General features: G+C 35.0%; 1 protein-coding gene and 1 long non-coding RNA gene across 4 annotated transcripts in view; one reads left to right on the top strand and one right to left on the bottom strand.

Moving 5' to 3' along the window:
* Positions 1-15,403, top strand: part of NDFIP2 (Nedd4 family interacting protein 2) — a 67,603-nt gene extending 52,200 nt beyond the window's left edge. The window contains exons 5-8 of the mRNA XM_078070202.1: positions 3,362-3,486; positions 8,626-8,692; positions 11,342-11,447; positions 13,876-15,403. Of these exons, the coding sequence (XP_077926328.1) occupies positions 3,362-3,486; positions 8,626-8,692; positions 11,342-11,445 (296 nt within the window). The 3' untranslated portion in view covers positions 11,446-11,447; positions 13,876-15,403. The remainder of the gene's footprint in view (positions 1-3,361; positions 3,487-8,625; positions 8,693-11,341; positions 11,448-13,875) is intronic.
* The window catches only part of LOC144381563 (uncharacterized), a 625,721-nt gene that overhangs the window by 353,377 nt on the left and 250,546 nt on the right, over positions 1-21,798 (bottom strand). The gene's annotated exons all lie outside the window — the stretch shown is intronic.

The following is a 21,798-nucleotide window of genomic DNA, read 5'->3' as shown; positions in this document are numbered from 1 at the left end:
TTCCAGGGAAACATGGCATGAGTGAAGTAGAGTTAAAAGAAAGGTGTTCTTGTCTTTTTTTCTAGAGGCATGTATATGTTTGCCTGCCTCTACTATATATTGTTCCTAATTTTATGGATTTTATACACTTAAGGTTTAGCATATATTTATTAAATTCTCTTTTGCCAACTCAGGCATGTCATAGAGGATTTAGAATTGAATGCTTCTGCCTTTTCTGTATTTTAAGGACCTGTTCAGCTTTATTTGCTATCTTATAGGCCAAGGGGCCTAAAAAGTGTATCTATGCTTGAGTAGTCACCAACTTCACTGTTTTCCCAGTGTTTAACCCAGTTACAGAAGGATAAAGTTACGTATTAGTCTCTTAGAGCTGCCATGACAAATACCATCAACTGGATGGCTTAAATAGTGGAAATTTATTTTCTCACAGTTCTGGAGACTGTCTAGAAGTCCAAGATCAAAGTGCTGGAAAATTCGGGTTTTGGTGAGGATTCTCTTCCTGGCTTATGGACAGCTGTCTTCTTGCCATTTCCTCCCATGGTCTCTTTCCTACATGTGGGTGGAGAGAGAGCGCTCTGGTGTCTCTTCTCCTCCTATAAGGACACCAATCCTAGTGGATTAGGGTTCTACCTTTATAACCTTAATTATCTTCTTAAAGGCCCTGTCTCTAAATACAGTCACACTGGTTAGAGCTTCAGCTGTGAATTTTGAGGAGACACAGTTCAGTCCATAACACATTATGTTACATGAGCACAGCTTCTAGGAATCCATACTGCTGGCAGAGAGCAAAAAGAAAACACAATGACTCGGTAGGTACTTTTTTGTTCTTTTGTATCTTATTTCTGATGTGAGTACAATTATATGTATAGTAGATATTGGTAAATCTGTTTCGAGGAAAACAGTGTTTGAATTAATTTTCCCCAAAACTAAACATACACACACTCAAAGGTAAAAATGCACTTTTGGAATATTTTGCTGTTTTGTATTTTCTCCATCAGTGCTTCCTGTGTTTTAACAGCATGACATGCTTACAAAATGATAGAATGTTTATAGCACGCTGGGATCCAGGAATAAGGTGCTCAGGGCTGGTGGACGTCTGTGCTCTGCCCAGATCTCACCTGCCTGCTGAGGAGGAAGAGAGGAGCTCACTCAGCCTGTCACTAGCATATATATGGGACACCGGTTTGGGAGTCTCTACTGCTGTTCATTAATGCACATTATGTATTTTAAAGAGATATCAGATTATCTTTTGATCAGCTGTTGCATGTTTTTCTCCACAGATAACACATATATTAACCAATTAGATGTAGAGCAGCTATATCTAATAGTATATTCTCTGACCATGGAAATGATTCTCTCTCTCCGCTGTCCAATATGATAGCTACAAGCTAAATGTGACCATTGAACACTTGAAATGTGGCTAGTGCGACTGAGGGACTAAATTTGAAATTTCATTTACTTTTAATTAATTGAAATTTAAATAGCATCCTTTGTAGAGTAGGGTGGGTTCCTGGAGCAAGTAGAAAAAGCAGTGTGGCTGGTGGCATTAGATAGCACAGATGTAGAGGATAGCCAAATACTGATCAGTATCTAGGTTTACAAAAAAGAAAATGTGGAGTGTGAGCAAATTTTATTTCCAGTAGTGTCTCCTGAATTTTTTCTTTTTTGCGGAAAAGATACAAGCTACTCTAAAAATATCATTTTTTCTGGGTAGTAATAATGGTTAACATTTCTTAGTGGTCACCATGTGCCAGGTTCTGTACTGTGCTAAGCTCTTTAAATTCATTATCTCGCTTAATCCCCTTATCAGACTTGTGAAATAGGTCCTGCAGATCAGAGAATTGTGGCTCACAGAAGTCAGCAGTGAGTCTAGTGAGTGATACATGTCACACTGTGACTCAAACACGTCTCTTATTTCAAAATTAATTCTCCTGACTATTGTACCATATAACATAGCTTACCATAAATGATCAAGAAAGCTGTGCCCAGAAGGCATTAGGAAGGAAGAAATTATAGGAGTAGGGGAATTGCTTTGAAGAAGTAGCTATTTCATTTAAACTTATCCTAAAATGTTTCCTCTGTCTTCAGAATTCTGAAAAATCAGCATTTCTCTAGGTAATTTACTTTGTTTTCCCTGAGGGTTGGTTAGAGATATTGAGGGTAAGAGGATGGGCACTGAACAGGACCAAAGTTCTGCTCAAATTGATCTTCAGTTTTATTATCTTTACTATTATTATTTTGATAATGTTAATATCTTGGACATAGATAGGGCACTCTGATTATATCTCAAGGACCTGTGTTAGAATGGTTTCTGCTACAAGTAATAGAAAACCCTTACTCGGCTGTTTTAAATAGGAGATTATCTCACAAACCAGAAAATCCATAGGCAAGCAGATGGGCAAGCAGACCCCAGCCACAGCAAGTACCAGTTCTAAGGCTCTGCTTTTCTTTGATTTTCTTCACTCCCTAGCCCTTGTGGAGTTACGCTTTAATCCTCAGGCTGATAGCAGAATCCCAGCAGCAGTTCCAGATGTTATATCCAAACTAGTCATCCACTGGATAAGGAGTTTTTGTTTGTTTTTTTTTTTTAAAACATTGTAGAAATTCTCAAACTAGGCAAGAGCATAAATAACCTCTGTGTATTTATCACTCAGTTTCAACAATGATCAACCTAGAGCCACTGTTATTTAACCTATATTCCATCCTCTATCTCCTTGATGTATTTTTAAGAACCAAAGAATGCTGTTCAGAAGTCCTATTTAAAAAAAAAAATGGCAGGGAGTTTTGGCCTCCTGTGATTTTCCCAGACTACTCAGGACCCACCTTTTGGGGTTAAGTATGGGGTCCAGCCTTCCCTAAAATGCTCTGTTAGGTGGGTGGGATCCTGAAAAGGGGGAAAAGCAGGTTTCAGTAGGTAGGACGAAGAGGCAATGAACACTACCTTCTCTGGAAGTATTTTATAATTTATTTGGCTCCTCTTTAATATTGCTTTTAAAAAAATCCAGTTTGGTTGGTTGATTGCTTAGGTTGGAATTCTTGGGTGGGATCACATGGGAGTTACCTTGTGACTTGGTTTTTTAGGTGGTTTAAAAATGCAGTTTCACCTATTGGTGGTAAGTTTTAAGGAATTGATCCTTTTTGATCAAATTGACAAGAAACCAAGCTTACTTGTTTGTTAATGTGTAGTTAATAACTAATATATTTGCAAAAGGTAAACTGTAGTCTATAAACAAGACTTAATTGGTACAGTCAAAAGAAAGGGAATTGTTTTTTCCATGTTGCAATGAAGTATTGTTAATATTATGTCTCTGTTAATTTGTTTCCAAAGTGTGGTCTTTAAAAGGACTATTTCTCTTGCTTTTAGTGGCATTTATTTTCAACTGGCTTGGATTTTGTTTATCCTTCTGTATCACCAATACCATAGCTGGAAGATACGGTGCCATCTGTGGATTTGGACTTTCATTGATCAAATGGATTCTTATTGTTAGGGTGAGTGTTTTAATAGCCTCTGTCACTTCTATTTCATTAAAATACATGAAATTTCTTGTGTGGTTCATAAATGTTCATTTTACATACATGAATCAATTATTTTGAGACTTATTCTTAACCTTTTTAGACTTATTATTGTAGTGATCTCTGTGGTGTGAACATTTTGTAACTTTATTACATGAGAGCTTGTTACTACATGGAAAGAGCTTTGAAGTCAAAAATTTGAGTTTGAATCTTATTTATATCAGTGTTTTAACTTCACGTTTTAAATTGTTGTGAGCATGTCTTCATAATAAGCTGGTAATCCTGCCTTTCAGGATTTCTGTGAGGTCTAGAGGTCGTTCAGTTCAAGCACTTGTCCAGTTGCTGTACAAATGCATGTGCTCAGTAAACCAGGCTGCGACTGTTGTGATACGGCGCACGCGTGCCTACCACCCATTAAAACAGAGCGTTTTCTGTTGGTTAGTAAAATTCTCAAGGACTTAATTATCCTCTCACTCTTTCTTTTAGTAACATTAAGAGCTCAAAAGTTAACTAAGGCCTCTGAGGTGGCTATCAGAACTCACCTTTTTTTCCCTTATGTTCCTTCTCCACCTTTCTTATTTCCCTGTTGTTTCTGGAATTTACCCTCTGTCTACTTCTTATCACTTACAAGATGGTGTGAAGGGAGATAATCCTAAGTCCTTTTCTTTTTCCCATCTCAGCAGCTTGTCCCAAAATAATTTTCTGTAACCATTCCATCAGCAGTAATATTGTTAGCATATTCTTCCCCCAGCTCTTTACCTTTGCCTATTGAAGGCTCCTTTTGGCTCCTTTCTACAAAGCTTTGTCCCTAGTTTCTTTAGGATAAGGCCTAGGAGAATGATCAAGAGTGGTTTTGGGGCACCTGGGTGGCTCAGTAGGTTAAGCATCCATCTTTTGATCTCAGCTCAAGTCTTGATCCTCAGGGTCATGAGTTCAAGCCCCGCATAGGGCTCCACACTGGGCCCCACACCACAGAGATCACTACACAACACTATCACTTAAAAAAAAAAAAAAAAGTGGTTTTATTTATTGTTTTGGTAAGTTTTCTTAAAAGTAACCCACATATTTAAGTGCTATTACACAATTGATAAAATGCATAATTTCTACAAATCATATTTATTTAAACATTGATTTCTAATTGAATGAGATCCTCCTAAAATATTCTGTAGAATCACATACTAAAATGTCAGCTTTTCTTAAGTGCTTCAGACACTTCACTTATGCACCTACATTATCACATTGATTTAAAAAATTAAAACTGTGGACTTAATGTGTTTCTTCATTATTTTTAAACTTACTGCTTCCCAGAGTGTCAGTAATCTTACCAGACCTTGTCTCTGTTCAGACCAGATAAAGGTTCTGGTTATTAATCAGTTGATTCTTGGGTAGTACCTAAGACTTGCCGCCTTTTCAGATGATCAGTATCTGAGCCAGTGTAAGAACAGCACCCTGGCAGATTCTTTTTCTAATTTCATTTTTAAAAACGGGAAGTGGGGGCACCTGGGTGGCTCAGTCGGTTAAGCGTCTGCCTTCGGCTCAGGTCATGATCCCAGGGTCCTGGGATTGAGCCCACGTCGGGTTTCCTGCTCACTGGGGAGTCTGCTTCTCTCTCTCTCTCTTTTTCTCTCTCTCCCTCTCCCTCCCTCTACCCTTCCACCCCTGCTTGTTTTCTCTCTCAAATAAATAAAAAAATCTTTAAAAAAAAAATAAATAAAAATGTGAAGTGGATTCCCACCATGATCATAAATCTGTTAAGGTGTTAGGGAGCATACAAAGATAAAGCACGATCCCTGCCCTTGCAGAAGTTATTACTAGAAAAACCTCAACAAGAGTTGAAGCTAGATATGCCCAATGGTTATTATTATGTTAGTAATAGAATTAATTACTATTATTCAAATGGATTTCTTAGTCACAGAACACAGAAAATGATTTGAGGATTGTTTTCTCAACTCTTCTAAACTTAGTAAGTTTGTGTATTCTAGATTCATTAAAAAAAAAAAAAGTCCAGTCCATTATATGCAACCTGTGCTGTTAGGGTATTAGGGCCTAATTCTCTTACAGTACTCCTAGTTGAGAGGGGTTTGTTTAGCTAGTAATTAATTCCATCTAATGTGATAAGATGGGGAACTTAAATTCAAATACTGGGGATTGCATCAAGTTTGATCACCAGAACTGTTTCGTTTCCCTTTAAAATACCACTACTGAGGGCCACTGGCCAGCTCAGTCAGAAGAGCATGTGACTCTCGATCTTGGGGTCGTGAGTTTGAGCCTCACGTGGGGTGTAGAGATTACTTAAAAAAATAAACTTTAAAAAAAACCACATAAAATGTGCCTTTAAAAAAAAAAATACTGCTACTATGGTTAAGGTTAATATTATGCCTTTAGTGTATATTGAGAATTGATATAAGAAAAAGATTTTTAAAAATCTTTTTTATCAAATAATAATAGCTGCCTTTCATTGAGTACTTACTGTGTTGCAAGCATAATTCGTTACAAACACCAAATTCTTGACTCCTGCTTGTATCAGTGATGCTAATGATAATCCAGACATTTTATTGATGATAAAAGCTAAGAATAAAAAAAGTCAACTTGCTCGATATCCCACAGTTTGTTGGATTAGAATCTAGCTTGGTCTCAATTCAGTGCCTGTTCTCCTAATTCTGTCCTGCCTCTGTGACACTGTACTTGGACTTTTATTATAATGCTCTAAGCAATAAATGCCCTGTGAAGTGCTGAGAGAGGTTTTCTCCTAAAAGCCTGATGTTTTATTTTATTAGACAATAAGTAATTTATAAATCATACTGTAGCTTTTCTTTTTGTTTCTGAGTTTCCATTTACTCAGACTTAATGTAAATATCTTTAGCTGATTCTAGTATTATTATTTCTAAGGCTTTTGATGTTTTTATTTATTTAAAAATCAATATTTTTTTTAAAAAACTACTCTTTTTGAAAGTAGACAGGATGTAAACAATAAACTACTGGTGTTATATTAATAAAATAAAATTAGATAAACTCTTAGTGTCAGTTAATTTATTTTCCAAAATTTGGTTTTTGCATCCTGTGATTGGCCAAACAACATGATTGATTTACTCATTAAAAAACCCCAACTTGGCTCAGCCCTCTGACTATTGGTATTTTAAAACATTTTTACTCACTCAGTAATGAATCCAAAAACTCATTAGTTTATCCTTTTTACATAGTGAGTATCCTTTTTACATAGTGAGTTTGACTTCACGGTGAAAGTGATTATATTTTTTCATTGGGGAGTAAATAAAGACTAGCTTTGGCAAATATTTTTGGTGAAGAATGGTGTTCTTACTTTTCTGGTTGCCTCTTGCCAGGTAATATTATTTATTTAAGTATATTCTACAATATATTTAAAAATTAGAAAGTTAAAAATGTGTTGCTTTGGTTATATTTCTTTTCATTCTTAAAGACTCTATAACCTGTATGAAAATCTTTTATTTCTAATTATTAATCACTTGATTAAAAAGTGTAGTGCAGTCCTACTTTACCAGCTATATTTCCCCAGTTGTTTAGTTCTCCCTTGTACATATTTTAAAGATGTAGGAGTGTGTGGGATCTGCATCTATAATGATACTTTAAAAATTTTAAACTTTGAAATTTCTAAAGCCCTCAGCCGAAAATTTAGATTATGGTTCGTTTATTAATTGTAAATACTTCCTGTAGAAATACTTAAAAAGTTTTAAAAAACAAATTTAGGTAATCATTAGTACATATGCTTCCTCAATAGTGAGATTATTTACAATTTATAAGTACTTTATTACTAAACCTATAAGATTTTTATTTTCTTTATTTTTTTATTTTTTTTAAAGATTTTTATTTATTTATTTGACAGAGAGAGACACAGCCAGAGAAGGAACACAAGCAGGGGGAGTGGGAGAGGGAGAAGCAGGCTTCCCGCCGAGCAGGGAGCCCGATGTGGGGCTCGATCCCAGGACCCTGAGATCATGACCTGAGCCGGAGGCAGACGCTTAATGACTGAGCTACCCAGGGTCCCCTAAACCTATAGGGTTTTTAAACTTTTGTGGAAATTACCAACGAATAGTTGGAAATAATTACCAAAATAAAGTTGGAGATACTTTTAATTTCAGATTTGAGGGCAAATCTCCGTTTGACAAAATCATTTTTAGTTAAATCAGATTCAGTTTGGAGGCCAACGAATGGAAACAGAGTAAATAAAACAAATTAATTTTTAGTAGTTTTAGACTAGGTTATATTAAACACTTTCAAAAAATAACTTTGGAAAATTGTTTAGGTGCTAAAGGATAATAGGGAAGAATTATCTGAAGTACTGAAGAAAATTAGATTGACTTAAAAAAATTTTTTTTAAATAATAAATCATGACATCCAGAGGTTAAGCAAGGAAAAGATACCTGGGTTCAGTATCATCAGACTCTGCCTTCCATCTGCCTGTTCATACACTCATTTCACAGGGAATATAAAACTGTCTACCATGGTCACTAATAGGAACTGTTGAAACGCCACTTCAAGGTTCATTTAGCTGTTCTCAGCTCACTATTGGGAACTGAATACTGGAGCATCTAGTTTGAAAATAAAAAGACTCTAATGAGTTGGGGGTCTTTATGTGCCTAGTATTCTTGGCAGTGATTAACAGTAGGGGGTGTACAGAAGGTCAAAAGCTCTTCTTTTTAGAGGTCAGCTGAACATCCCCATCTGATAAGATTAAACTAATGTGGCTTTTGGTGTTAATATCTAAAGCAGCGGGTTGCTGTAGTGTGTTTGGGATGGTAGTTGTGGCTCTGAGAGATTATGAAAAAAGAACTGACATGTGAACTCTTTAATGAGAAAGTTGGATTCAGATATATAGAATTTACCTTTCTTTCTTAGAATTTTGAAACTGATTTTTGTTTCTAAAATACTTTGTATAAGTTTGTTAGCTATTGTATACAAGATTTTAAAGAGTTTGTTTCCTCAAATAATTATGTATGTCATTAAGTATTTATTTTTCTCTTTGTGTTGTTTTAAGTGCAAGAGATGATTTGAGGTAAATTGTTCTGAAACTGAGGCTAATCTATGATTTTCAAATTTAGGTACATAAATAGGGTTAATATATTTTTGTTCACTCCATAGTTTTCTGATTATTTTACTGGATATTTCAATGGACAGTATTGGCTTTGGTGGATATTTCTTGTACTTGGTAAGTTTATTTCTAATGCATTTCAGTTTTTAATTTGCATTTAGTTTAACTTTGATATTTCCCCAAATTGTAAGATGTAAATACATTGTGTTGAAACTTAGGTGGAAATAATTTTTCTACTGTAAAATTCTCATATCCAAATACTTAATATCATCTCAGCTATTTGGATAATTAATTATACATTGCACTTGAGATTTCTGATTGAAAATCCAGAGCCTGTCAGTTTAAAAAAATCAGTGGTTGGATGATAATTGAATATCGCAAAACTTGAAAATCCTAAATGATTAGAAAAAATTGTCTTTAGCATTTATTTTGGAAAATATACATGCATAATTTCTTTTAACGATCCTAGGATATGTTGAGAGTAGGATGGTTGGATGTTCTATGCATTTTCTTATTTTTGGAACATTGAAACACTCTTTATACTTTTGAAATGTACCCTGCATTAATCATTAATCAGCCAGGCATAAGAAGGCTTCATGCCCAATGATCACAGTACTTCTGTTGAGTTTTCTTTTTACAAGGCATGTCTTTTTATTAATATTGATGAATTTTATGGATTTCCAATTTTTGTTCCCTGGTGATATTCACTCTAGATGTATGGTAAGTTAATCTCAAAATCACATAATGCCTTTAATCCGCATTTCAGATTTATTTAGTGACATGAAGAATATCCTCTCTACTTAGGTTTAAAAGCCCACATTTCTGTAGTAACATAATTGTACCAGAAAATAATAGCATTTCAGTAGGTGGCAGTGTTCTCATTGAGTTTTTGTTCAGTCCTGGTATTGGATCTTTAGGATCTTTAGGGAAACAAATTCTTAGTGGTCAGTTAAGGTCACTAAAGATCTTGTATTCTTACTCTTAACAATTATAGTGAAATTATTCTAGTGTTGTGATTTTGTTAGGGAGCCAGACTCTTACAAGGGTTTAGGCAATTATTTGTATTATTAATTGTGTTCTGACTGCCTGAATTCTGTGCTTGTTACTGAGTTTCTTACTTAAAAGTGAAAAAATATATGAAGTCTTTTAGGTATTTAAGCATATTAAATGAGTGTATTTGCTTCTAAATATATTATTAAGGATTGGATGTTAGGAAGACAACTATAGGGCCCAGTGAAATGCAGAGGACCACCCCCCATTTTCACATCAGAACCACAATCTAGCATTTAGGGAGTTGTGAAAACTTAATCCATTATAAAAATATTGCTCTCACATATACTCAGAAGAATGTTGAGTACATTGTAGAACACTGAGAAACAATAGCTGCTGAATGATTGGTTTCTAGATATGAACTGGTTTATTTTAGAAAATGCCTGAGCAGGACCAAATAGTCTTAGAAACAGTAGTTTTCATAGACAAAAGTAGGAATTTCACAAATAATTTTGGTTTACATTTTTCAATAATACTTCTACATTTGGATCACAATACCATTATCTTTGAACAGCATCTGGAAGGACATGAGGGTGGAATTCAGAGTGGGAGTCACAAATGGAAGGAGTTAGGATATGGGAAGCAGATGGGCTCAGATTTAGCTGAAATTTATACCACTTGCTTTAGTCATTATTTGTATATCTTCCTATCTTTTCTCTTTATTATTACCATGCTTTTTTTAGTGCTTTGGTTACTGTCTTGGAGTCGGGGTACAAATTTAGTTTGGGACTTTGCATTTTAAATCGACAGACTCCTCCTCTCGATGAGGAAAGTTACATGCGTGTATATCTTCTGTTTTTGTTTTGCCCCCGCCCATTACCTAGTTAAACATTTACTGAAGTTAATAAATGTTTCCCTTAGAATTCTATGTTGAATAAGTACATCAAAGAATTTACTAATAATGCTAATGCTTTTTATATTTAGCTAATATTTTTCATCTGAAACTTTGAAGCATTTCACAGGCATTGTTTTATTAATTACTAAGGATTCCAGTTATGTAAATGGTTGTTATTTAAAAATCCTGTTAAAGAGAATACTGATAGATATAAGATCTATCCCAAATCATTTAATAAATCAGTAGAGTGGTTGCTTCCCAGTTCTTTCCTGATTCTTCTTATCTAAATTTGTATTATAAATTAGTCTTTTGTTAATACTTGAAAATAAGAACTAAAAATTATTTACATAACATATATCTTCAAATACAGATTTCACAGATGACAGGCACTTGATATTATTAGAGAGGCTTATTGGTTTTATCCCACGATTGTTAGCAAATTACTTGAATATATTCTTTCTTGAATACTTTCTATCAGTAAATATGTCTTAGTTTGCTTAGTAGTTGTATTAATTGAAAAGTTTCATATAAAAATGGGATTTCTCTGAGTTGAATCAGCTTAAATGCATTAGGTAACTTTGTTATTTAAAGAAATCATGGAATAAATATATTTTTGTGTAATTCTGGATTTTCATGGCTGGATTTGCTTTAATTTAGATACATCTGGACTTAAATTGAAAGAATTTGGGGAGGCAGTAAACTTCTTTATATTTTTTCATGATGGTTATTATCGTTATAGTGTAAAATATTTTATGGAATGAGTAGAATTTTACAGATTAAATTCCTTAAGCCAAGAGGATCTTGTTTATAATTGTCTGTTTTAAATTGATGCCTTCTCCGTATAAGAACATAATGGATCTGTATTACTTTAACCATTTCAGGCCTGCTTCTTTTCTTCAGAGGATTTGTTAATTATCTAAAAGTCAGAAACATGTCTGAAAGTATGGCAGCTGCTCATAGAACAAGATATTTCTTCTTATTATAGAGGTAAGAAATATTAATATAGAACTCTGTTTCCTTCATGTATTCCTATTCACCAGATGACTTTTATGTGTACTCATGTTGTTTACTTAGACTTAGCATATTTAATATATTGTTATACTGTTAACAGTCAACTAATTAAGATTCAGTACATTGTGAACTTTTAAAGATTTTTAAAAATTGAATTTCATAAATTTTAATTTTTTAAATATATAATGAATAAAAAAACTTTAAGTCAGACTTTTTAAACTTCTTTTTAAAAGATTAACCACAGGATGTAAGTAACCATTAGCACACAGTTTAAAGGCTTGAAAAATAAAATACGACAAAGCACTTACACAGAAGGGATGGGCATTTTGTATAAAACAATGTGAAATCCACAGACATGTGGTAAAACAAAACAAAACAAAACAAAAAACAAAAAACAAATTTGTGGTTGAAAAGAAATTTTCCATGCACTCATCTTAACAAACTAGATCAAAGAATAAAAGTTGTGTGAAGAAAATGGGAGCTCTCATAGTTTCCTTAATGTCTGTCAGTTTGTATCAACAATGAAGGCTTCAACTTGAATAAATGGGAATAAAGAAATGAGCAGAGGTTGTCTTACTAGTTATCCAGTGAGTTTCTGGAGGCTGCATGCAGTTAGCTAGTAATTTCTTCACATGAGGAGACCTCATATCTCTATTTTCTAGAATAGACTTTTTGTTAAATTTAAATACAGTTAACATACAATATTATATTAGTTTCATATGTACAACATAGTGATTTGACATTTGTATATTTTGTGAACTGCTCACCACAATAAGTCTAGTTACCATCTGTCACCATACAAATTAATACAAATACAATATTATTGACTATATTCCCTGTGCTGTAATTTACGCCCCCATGGCTTACTTGTTTTGTAACTAGAAATTTGTACCTCTCAATCCCCTTCACCCATTTTGCTCCCCTGTCCCGAAACTCCTTCCCCTTTGATAGCCACCACTCTGTTTTTAGTATCTATGAGTATAGGTGTTGTTTTATGTTGTTATTGGGTTTTTTTTCGTTGCACTTGTAAGGGAAATCATGTAATATTTGCCTTTCTCTGACTTATTTCACTTAGCATAATACCCTCAAGGTCCATCCATGTTGTCACAAATGGCAAGATCTTTTTGCTCAGTAGTATTCCATCATGTATATATGGAACACACACATACACACCCTACATCTTTATCCATTCATCTATTGATGGGCACTTAAGTTGTTTTCCATATGTTGACTATTGTAGATAATGCTGCAGTTAACAGGGGTGCATGTATCTTTTTGAATTAGTGTTTTCATTTTCTTCAGATAGATAGCTACAAGTGGAATTGCTGGATCATAGGGTAGTTATATTTTTAATTTTTTGAGGAACCTCCATACTGTTTTCCAGAGTGGTTGCCTCAATTTACTTTCCCAGCAACGGTTCACAAGGTTTCCCTTTTCTTCATGTCCTCACTAACACTTGTTTCTTATCTTTTTACTTACAGCCATTCTGACAGGTGTGAGGTGATAATCTGCTTGTGTTTTTCATATGCATTTCCCTCATGTTTAGGGTTGTTGAACATCTTTTCATGTGCTTGAAGGCCATCTGTATGTCTTTGGAAAACTGTCTATTCAGATCCTCCGTTCATTTTTTGATTGGATTGTTTGGTTTTTTAGTTATTGAGTTGTATGCGTTCTTTAACTATTTTGGATATTAACTCTTTACTGGATATATGACTTACAAATATCTCTTCCCTCTATATTAAAGCAAGTGCCATATACTTCATGTTTATAAATGATTTGAACTTTTAAAGTATTTGAACTGCATAGGCAAAGTGTCTGCTAAAACACTTAACTTCTAGATGTCTCTACAAGTACAAAATGTTTCAAAGTTACTGTATTTTTATAAATAAATTGTATGGTTTGGGATTTGATTGCTTAAGCTTTATAACTAGGAGTTTTACATAATCTAATATAATTTACTTATTTCTACTGAGGAGTACAGTGAATAGTTGTATTTCTGGAAAATATTAAAGTATCCTTTAAATGTTCTTTTAGCTCTAGAAGGTGTCACATTTTCTCTTTAACCACTAAAATACCTTTGCGAGCAGTAACAGCAAGTGTATCAGTATGTAAGATAAAATGCAAAGTAATTTTACTAATTTGAATGATATTCTGTGAGTATTCAGTGTAATTGTCTTGTTTGCATTTTCAAGAGCCTAAAATTTAATGTGTAAATATTTTCTAGATGGTTTCCTATAGAAGCTTAAACTTCGGAATATATTCTGATTAATATGCTATTTTATATTATCTTTACAAAAATAACATTATATACTTGACGTAATACTGCTATAAAATGGGTTTTTGTTGTATTACCATGTAGACAGTTGCAACTTAATATACTTTAAGACTCTTTCTTTGTCCCTAGACTGCATCGACCAGACATTCTTTTCTTATATCAATGTGAAATTTCCAGATCATCTGTAAACCTACAACTTTAATAAGAAGACTACTAAAAGCAGAAGACAAATTAGTGAAGAAAAGATAGATCTTCAAAATTGAATAGCAGGATGGTTTATGCTTAAAAGCCATTTCTGTTCATTCTCTTAAATATTTATATTTCATTTGTTTTGCACATTTGCATATGTGCCCATGTAAAAGATTTGCGTATACTTGAAAGAAACCATAAAGTTGTAGCAGTAAAGTCCAGTCATATTTGGTTAATCAGTGTTTGTTATAATTGAAAGAGGTGAGTAAGAAACAGTCTTCCAGCATGTAAATGCCATTCATTGACTTCCGACCTGACATTTAGTATAATAAAAATGAAATTATTAACCATGTCAAATGCTTTAGTTTCTGGCTCCTAGATTCATCTAGTGTAACTCTACACATGAAACATCCTTTGTTATATATAGTTTTTAAAACCTGCAGTGCTGATTATAGAAGAACTTTGTCAGATTTTTGAACATATTTACATTATTATTTAGCAAACTCTGTAAATAACCATGCATAAATTACTTTCTGCATTGTTTTCTTAGAAACTGTGTGGATATCTTTTCAATTAATTTAAAATTAAGTGAACTTAATATATAGAGAAAATTTGGGTGTTAAAGATAGTTTGTTTTAGGACAGATTTTAAGAAGATATGGGTATTCCACATGTCCCTTATAAAAACATCTTTTTGTTGTTTTTTTTTTAAGGGACATGCCAAGTTTAGGGATTCTGTCGAGAAGCTTGGTTTTTAGCATTGCCATCTTAGAGAGTCTTGTAGGAAGAGATTGTATTAGACATTATATTTATTTCATTTAAGACACTTTTGAAAATTAATTTTCTGAATAAGATATTCTCATTTGCATTTGTCTTTTAAGAAGCCAATAAAAGTATCTTTCATTTATCATTGTGATAATTTTTTCTTTAGATGTTTAGTTTGTTAAATGAAACAAATCAAAACTTGTACTAATAGCTTCTTGCTTTATGATTGTAGGATTAACCTATAAAAATCATATCTTGAATTCAGATATGCAAAATAATCTGTTTTTAAGTTACAGAAATGTGTCTGTGGAATATGGGGGTGTGGTGTGTGTGTCTATGTGTGTTGCAAGAGTGTGTATGTGACCATTATTACAACTGGAAGCTACTACATTTTGCAAATCATTTTATGTCTCATCTATTTTCTTTTCAGTTATATTTTTGTTTTTGAATGCCAAAATTAAAAATGAGAATTATATCATCTTTTAAACTTAAAAATCATTTAATACAGCTATAGAGTACATATAAAATTGGTTGCTTGTTTATTATTAGACACTGACTACTACTAAAAGATACATCCTATTCAGGGACATTTTTCCATTTCTGAAAAAATAAATTATGCTTTATAACTTCTTTTGTATTTCTCTGTATTTTCTGATTTATTTCATTGTCTTTGATAAATAAAACATGCAGTTTTGTTTTGCTAATTGAGCCTCCTATTTTTTGTTTTCTCTCATTCATTTTCCTTCCCTACATAGAATTTTTATTGTTGATTGAAGTACCTGTGTTATACCCCTTGAAGTCAAACTAGCATGGGGTAAAGAAAACAAAATATTTAATTTAGTTGCCTGATTTGGAAGTTGAAATTAAATTAGCATGTATTTATGAGAAATGGAATCTCATGCTAGATCTCTTCCTTATCTCATATTAAGTTTCTATCGACCTGTACTTTGTTTTTTGTGATAATTTTTAAATTAAATTAAGCTATCATACATGGTAATTGTAGATTACTAGATGAGCTATCACATCACTAATGTAACATTTTAGTTTTTGTGGTATTTATCCTTGGTTTCTGAATATGGATGTGTCGCTTTTGATCCAACATCAAAACCTTCATTTTTTGTTTTGGTTCTCCCCCCCTCCCCCTTTCAAATCTATAAGGTTCAAGTGTGCATGTTACCTGATCCCCTATAATTGGTACAATTCAGTGGTAGCCTTAAATCTTATCATCCAATCAGGGGCGTAGAATATTATTTTTAAAACCTTAACATTCTCTTCCAGATCTATCAAATTCTGCATACTTCCCTTCATTTCCTGTGAGCTTGGATAGAACAGTTGCTGTTGTGTTTTGGGGATGCTTAACTGCCTTTGCACTCTGTCTTAAAGTTTGAAAATCAGAATCTTTGTTAGGGTGTCTAAATTTTTGAATGAATGTGAACAGGGGCTTGGAAATTAATGCAAATATTTATTAAATTATTTCTATTATATTTGAATAAGCTAGTTAGGGCTAGGATATTACGTATTTATGAAATCAGTTGAATTTAAGGTAAAAATACATTTTTCTGTGTAGTGTGTTCAGGATTGAAATTAGAAATTTAAAATTAAAAGACAAATCTTACACTCAGTTAAAATAAAAATCTCTCTTTACGAGAAAAAATACTAATTTCTGTCTAGCCTTTTATTTTGAGTCTGTGAGGTATATCTCCCATGCCTTTGAGGTAGTTTAGAAATTTTAACCTGTTAAGACAATAATAACTAATACTTCCAGCAAAACCGTCCACAACAGGAAAAGTGAAATCCAAAAAGTGCAACTAGAGAAAAAAATCAGGGTTTCTTAATTTAACATTTTTCCTTTCAACTGGTCTGTAGTCCCCCAAAGCACAAAAGTAACGAGAGTGCATCTGATACTGTATTTAACTGGAGTGACATATGTCCTGAGTTTGCTCAGAAACAGTCCTATTTCTGTTTTCTCAGCTTAAATAGTGCCTCCTCTCTCAAAAGTGTCCTAATTTGGAGAATAAATTACATGATCACCATATATATAACTGTACCTTATACTGAGAAGTGACTGCCTAAATCCACTGCCCTTTGAGAGAAGGAACTGGAGTATTAGGTCAGGAGCTAATTTTTGTCACAGTCTTTCCTAGCCAACCCATTTATCTGACCTATAGAATATGCACAGTATCTTTTTTTTTTTTTTAAATAGAAGTTGTATTGGAATGATTCCAGCTTATGGTAAATAGTAAACAATGAGCTTTTATATTTTAAAACTGCTATTCAATGTTAATTTTAATTGTTTATTCTTCAGATAGTCATATGAAATGTTAGTGTATTATTTTTAAAAATCTCATTCTTAATAAAGTTAAACTGTTAGATGATAATGTGCCAGTTATTATAGGAATGTCCTTGCCCATATATAAAACTTGCTGACATATGTTTTGCTTATTAATAAAGTTCTATAGATATGGAAATGTGAACCTGTGCATCCTTTTGAAAATCAGTGTAAGATTCACAACGTATCGCCATCTTAGCCTCACAAAATGTTTATATGGTATACCTTATTTGAGATAAGAACAACTGGCATGGAATTAGGTTGGAGTGTGGAACAGTATTAAGCTTGTCACAGGAGATGATTGCAGTTTAATTTTAATACATGCCAAAAAATCAGCTTTATGGAATTTATGTTCATTGCTACTTTGCAGAATATCAGTGGTGACCATAGGTCAGACCTCCCTGTGGGCTTGTATTTTCATTTGGGACATAAGACCCTAGAATGCAAAAAACTTCCTTCAAATTATTTAGAAGAAAATCAAAAAGCTCATTCCATACTTGATAAAAGTTTTTAAAAGTGTTTATTTTGAACTCAACGTGCTTGGTGGTTTTAACTTTTCCTTCTTGGTGTTTTCAGCTTAGCTTTCATTTTTTTTTTGTTTTGAGAGATTGAGCTTTTAAAACCTACTTGGTTTTCATGAAAACCATTAAAAAAATCCAGTAGCTATATAGAGTTTACTTTTTTAAAAAAGATTTATTTATTTAATTGAGAGAGAGTGGAGGGAGGAGCAGAGGGAGAGACAATCTCAAGCAGACTCCATTCTGAGCGTGGAGCCCAATGCCAGGCTCAGTCTCACGACCCTGATGACCTGAGCTGAAACCAAGAGTTGGGACGCTCAACCGACTGAGCCACCCAGGCTCCCGTAGAGTATTACTTTTTTAGCAGTTGAGATTATGGAAAGCCAAAATCATACACTTTTGGTTTCCAGAAATTTAGAGGTAGCTTCTCTATCTCTCACACTTGCAAGAAGAGTCACCTTATTACTTTCCCACTCCTTTTGTGTTTGTTTTACTTAGATCAACATTTTACCTTCAGTGACACAAGAAGGGATATAGGTGGTTATCCTTACAGCATAATATCTTCTTTTAGCTTTACCAGAAGCATAGCAAAATCACGTAAAACAAAAGTTTAACCAAAGTTCAGAAGAAATTTGGAGGAGCCTCTGTGCTCAGATTATGAAAAGTAGCAAATAACATTGTTGGAAAGTATGAACTCTTTGGAGATTCAAGAATAGTACTTGTACCTAAATCCCTAGTGTGGAAATATATTTATCATTCCTTTAGTTTCTCAACCATCTGAATTCCTGCATGGTGATTTGGTTTGGCTATGCAATCTATGGGATTTGGGCTTTAAAATTTTAATTTTCATCTTATTCAGAGATAAGACCTAAAGACTTTTTTTTTCATCAAGTTGGCTCTGTGCCCAACATGAGGCTTGAACTCATGACCCTGAGATCAAGAGTCGAGTGCTCTACCAACTGAGCCAGCCAGGCACCCCAAGATTTAAAAACTTAATTGCTAGTAAGCATTGGTGGTAGAATGAGTGTGAAGTATCACTTCCTAAATCCAGCTTTTAAAATGACCAGCAGACTGTGGAAAACAGGATCAGTTCATTGAGAGTTAGGAACTTATAAAAGATAAGGGAGTCTTAACATTTCCTTAATCCAATGGGATCTCCAGGGAGGAATTATTATTATTATTTTTTACTTATTTTTATTATTTTTATTTGTTTTAGAGAGGGAGGGGAGGGGCAGAGGGAGAGAGAGAATCGCAATCAGGCTCCAAGCCCAGAATGGAGCCCTTGGGGCTTGATCCCACAATCCTGAGATCATGACCTGAGCCAAAATCAAGAGTCGGACACTTAACTGAGCCACCCAGGTGACCTCCAGGGATGAACTCTTGATTGAGTGATTCTTAGGACCTCTCTTTAGAGCTGGGATTGTTATTCAAAATGGTGCATTATAATCAACTGGGCGTTTGGGGGAAATTAACATTCTAGCCTCCATTACCAGAGGATCCAATGCAATACACCTGGCCTGTGAGCACATTTCCTTACCGTAGTTTGAAGTGCTGGGATTTTGGTCTAGTAGGAATCCACTGATTTCCTTTTTCATCATTGTGTGCTCTCTATGGCTAGGTCCTTGTACACAGGTGATGGATAGTTACAATGTTAGGCTCAATGTATCAGACTTCTTGCAGGGAAAGGGAAAGGCACATAAAACAGATTCTTAAAGAGTTAATGAGCATTTCTTGAGTTCTTTATGACCTCTCTGAAGGAGACCCTTTCTGGTGTTCAGGCCTTTATACACACAACCTGGCTCTGCAGGGCAGTGTGGGAGTGTTGTGACAGAATAGAAGTGTTTGTTGTTTTCTCCATAATCCTGTAAAGTGAGCAGAATTGGATTAATTTTCACACAGTTGATTTTTCCTACCTCAAGAAATGTACTTCTTTCCATTAGTACCTCCCTTTCTCTATCCTTGAGGAGCCTCTGGATTATTAAGGGGAGCAGCTTTATGTAATAAAAGACTGGTTTTGGAGCCAGATTAATTAACCCTGAACTCAAATAACCAACTTTCATGCAAGCACAGGCAATTTGCTTAACCAAAGCCTCAGTTTCCTCACCCATTTGTTGGGAAGCACAGTATGTACCTGAAGATGAGGTGAGAATTAGCAAAAGAAAGGCATTATGACATCTTTGCTCAGTGTGTTCCCTGACCAGACTGCCTGAGTCAGTAGATGCTTTCAGGGTTTGAAATAAGCCCTCGCCTGATGCAGGCCTTGCACCCGCCAAAAAGGGTGATTTATAACAGCCTAGGGTTGGTTCCTTATATCTTGTATCTTCTCTGCGGCAAGTGGAATCAAAGCAAAAGTTTCTTTTTATCTATCATCTATCTATCTATCTATCTATCTATCTATCTATCTATCTATCTATCTATCAATCATCTATTTTTTATATTAGTCACCATACAGTACATCATTAGTTTTTGATGACAACTGATTTTAAGGGACACAGTCATGCAAAGGGGAAGGGAGTTGCCTGTTGGACAACAGCACTCCAGCTGGTGGGGAGTGTGGTAGCTCACACAGATCTTTCCAGGCCAAAGTGTGGAGGCCCCAAAACCAGTCCCTCAGATCTTCACTGTTGAATTGGGATGATGTTGCTTTTTACAGGTATCCTCTGCCTTTTGAAGGTTCACAGTACACCACTTCATGTTCATGAAAAACCTACATTGGTTCTTGTTTTCGCTAACTGAAAGAAATTCAAAGATTTTTGCTTTACTGAAAAAAGGTGAAAAGCAAACATAGCACTCAGCGTTTGTTTTGCAGCGCGCTAGGACAGGGGCAGTGTGCACCCCACTCTGCTTCCCCTGACCTGCCCTTAAGCATCTCAGCATCAAGCCAGCAGAGCTCTGAGCTGCGTCTGGGAGCATCTGTGTCTTACCTGGATTTGTTTTGTGCATTCGTTAGCAAGATGTGTCCTAAGGTGTTAGAGAAGCCGAAGAGAGATTTTCAGGGTCTAGGAGTGCCCAGAAATAAATGGTAATAAATTTAATGATAATTGCTTTCATATAGATCAGTGGTAATTGCTTCCCGTTACACACTTGAGCTTATGAAGGTTTCCTGCAATGCTCTGCTTTCTGAGAGCGGGACAAACCTGTAACTGGCGCTGCATCGCTGTTGCTCAGGGAGCCGGGGCTCTGAAATCCTGGTTGAGAAGTGATCAGAAAACAGTTTGTGGGCAGGTTGTTTCTGATTCTAGGAATTCGAGGACTCACCAGCTTTCTCTTATCATCATGGGTTCTTAATCTTGGATTCATTTTCAAAAATGTCTATTACCTTGCAAGGGAAATACTTAGATGGGAATTAGGTCTCCTAGACTCTACGCTGATCATAATTGGGTCAATCAAAAATTTTTGAGTGCCGAAGGGTTGGTGCTGTTGCCTTCACAGGACATCCATCTACCCTATTCATTTTTCCACCTTCGAAAAGAGCTTAAATACCATCTCTTTCGGGAAGGTCCATTCTCTCTCATCCTCTTACTCTGACCCGGTCCTCTTGGTTTCCATAGCCCTGTGTATTCTTCCCGTCAAGACACATAGGACACTGCGTTATCATTACTGACTTGGGTGTTACTGTCCTCAGTTGTAGGTGTTAAATCTTACCCAGCTTGGCACGCCTCCCCCACACTCAGTACAGCTCAGTAAATTGGAAGGATGGGTGGGATGGCTGCTAGTGCCAGGCTGAGTGCGCCCCAGGATACCTAAAATACTTTCAGCCCTTTAACCCAAATGGAGGGAGATTTATACACAGGAAAATGTGCTAATGTGAGGTAGGGACAGAAATCTCAGGTCTGAACCGTTGATCTCTGGGAGAACCAGGGCACCCTGCACTACAAAGGTGACGCTGGAACTAGAACTGCTAGAGAAAAGAGTGTGCAGCTATGTTTATTTTTTTATTTTTATTTATTTAAAGATTTTATTTATTTATTTGACAGAGAGAGACACAGCCAGAGAAGGAACACAAGCAGGGGGAGTGGGAGAGGGAGAAGCAGGCTTCCCGCGGAGCAGGGAGCCTGATGCGGGGCTCGATCCCAGGACCCTGGGATCATGACCTGAGCCGAAGGCAGACGCTTAATGACTGAGCCACCCAGGCGCCCCATCCATGTTTAAATGTATCACCAACATTTCGTATTTTGCCATCTCTTGCACGAGGCTCTGCCTTTCTCGATCCTTCTCGGAAGAAAGTAACCGTTTTCCCAATTCTCATGGC

Source organism: Halichoerus grypus, chromosome 4, assembly GCF_964656455.1.
Source record: "Halichoerus grypus chromosome 4, mHalGry1.hap1.1, whole genome shotgun sequence".
Lineage (NCBI taxonomy): Eukaryota > Metazoa > Chordata > Mammalia > Carnivora > Phocidae > Halichoerus > Halichoerus grypus.
This window is presented reverse-complemented; position numbering and strand designations above follow the sequence as displayed.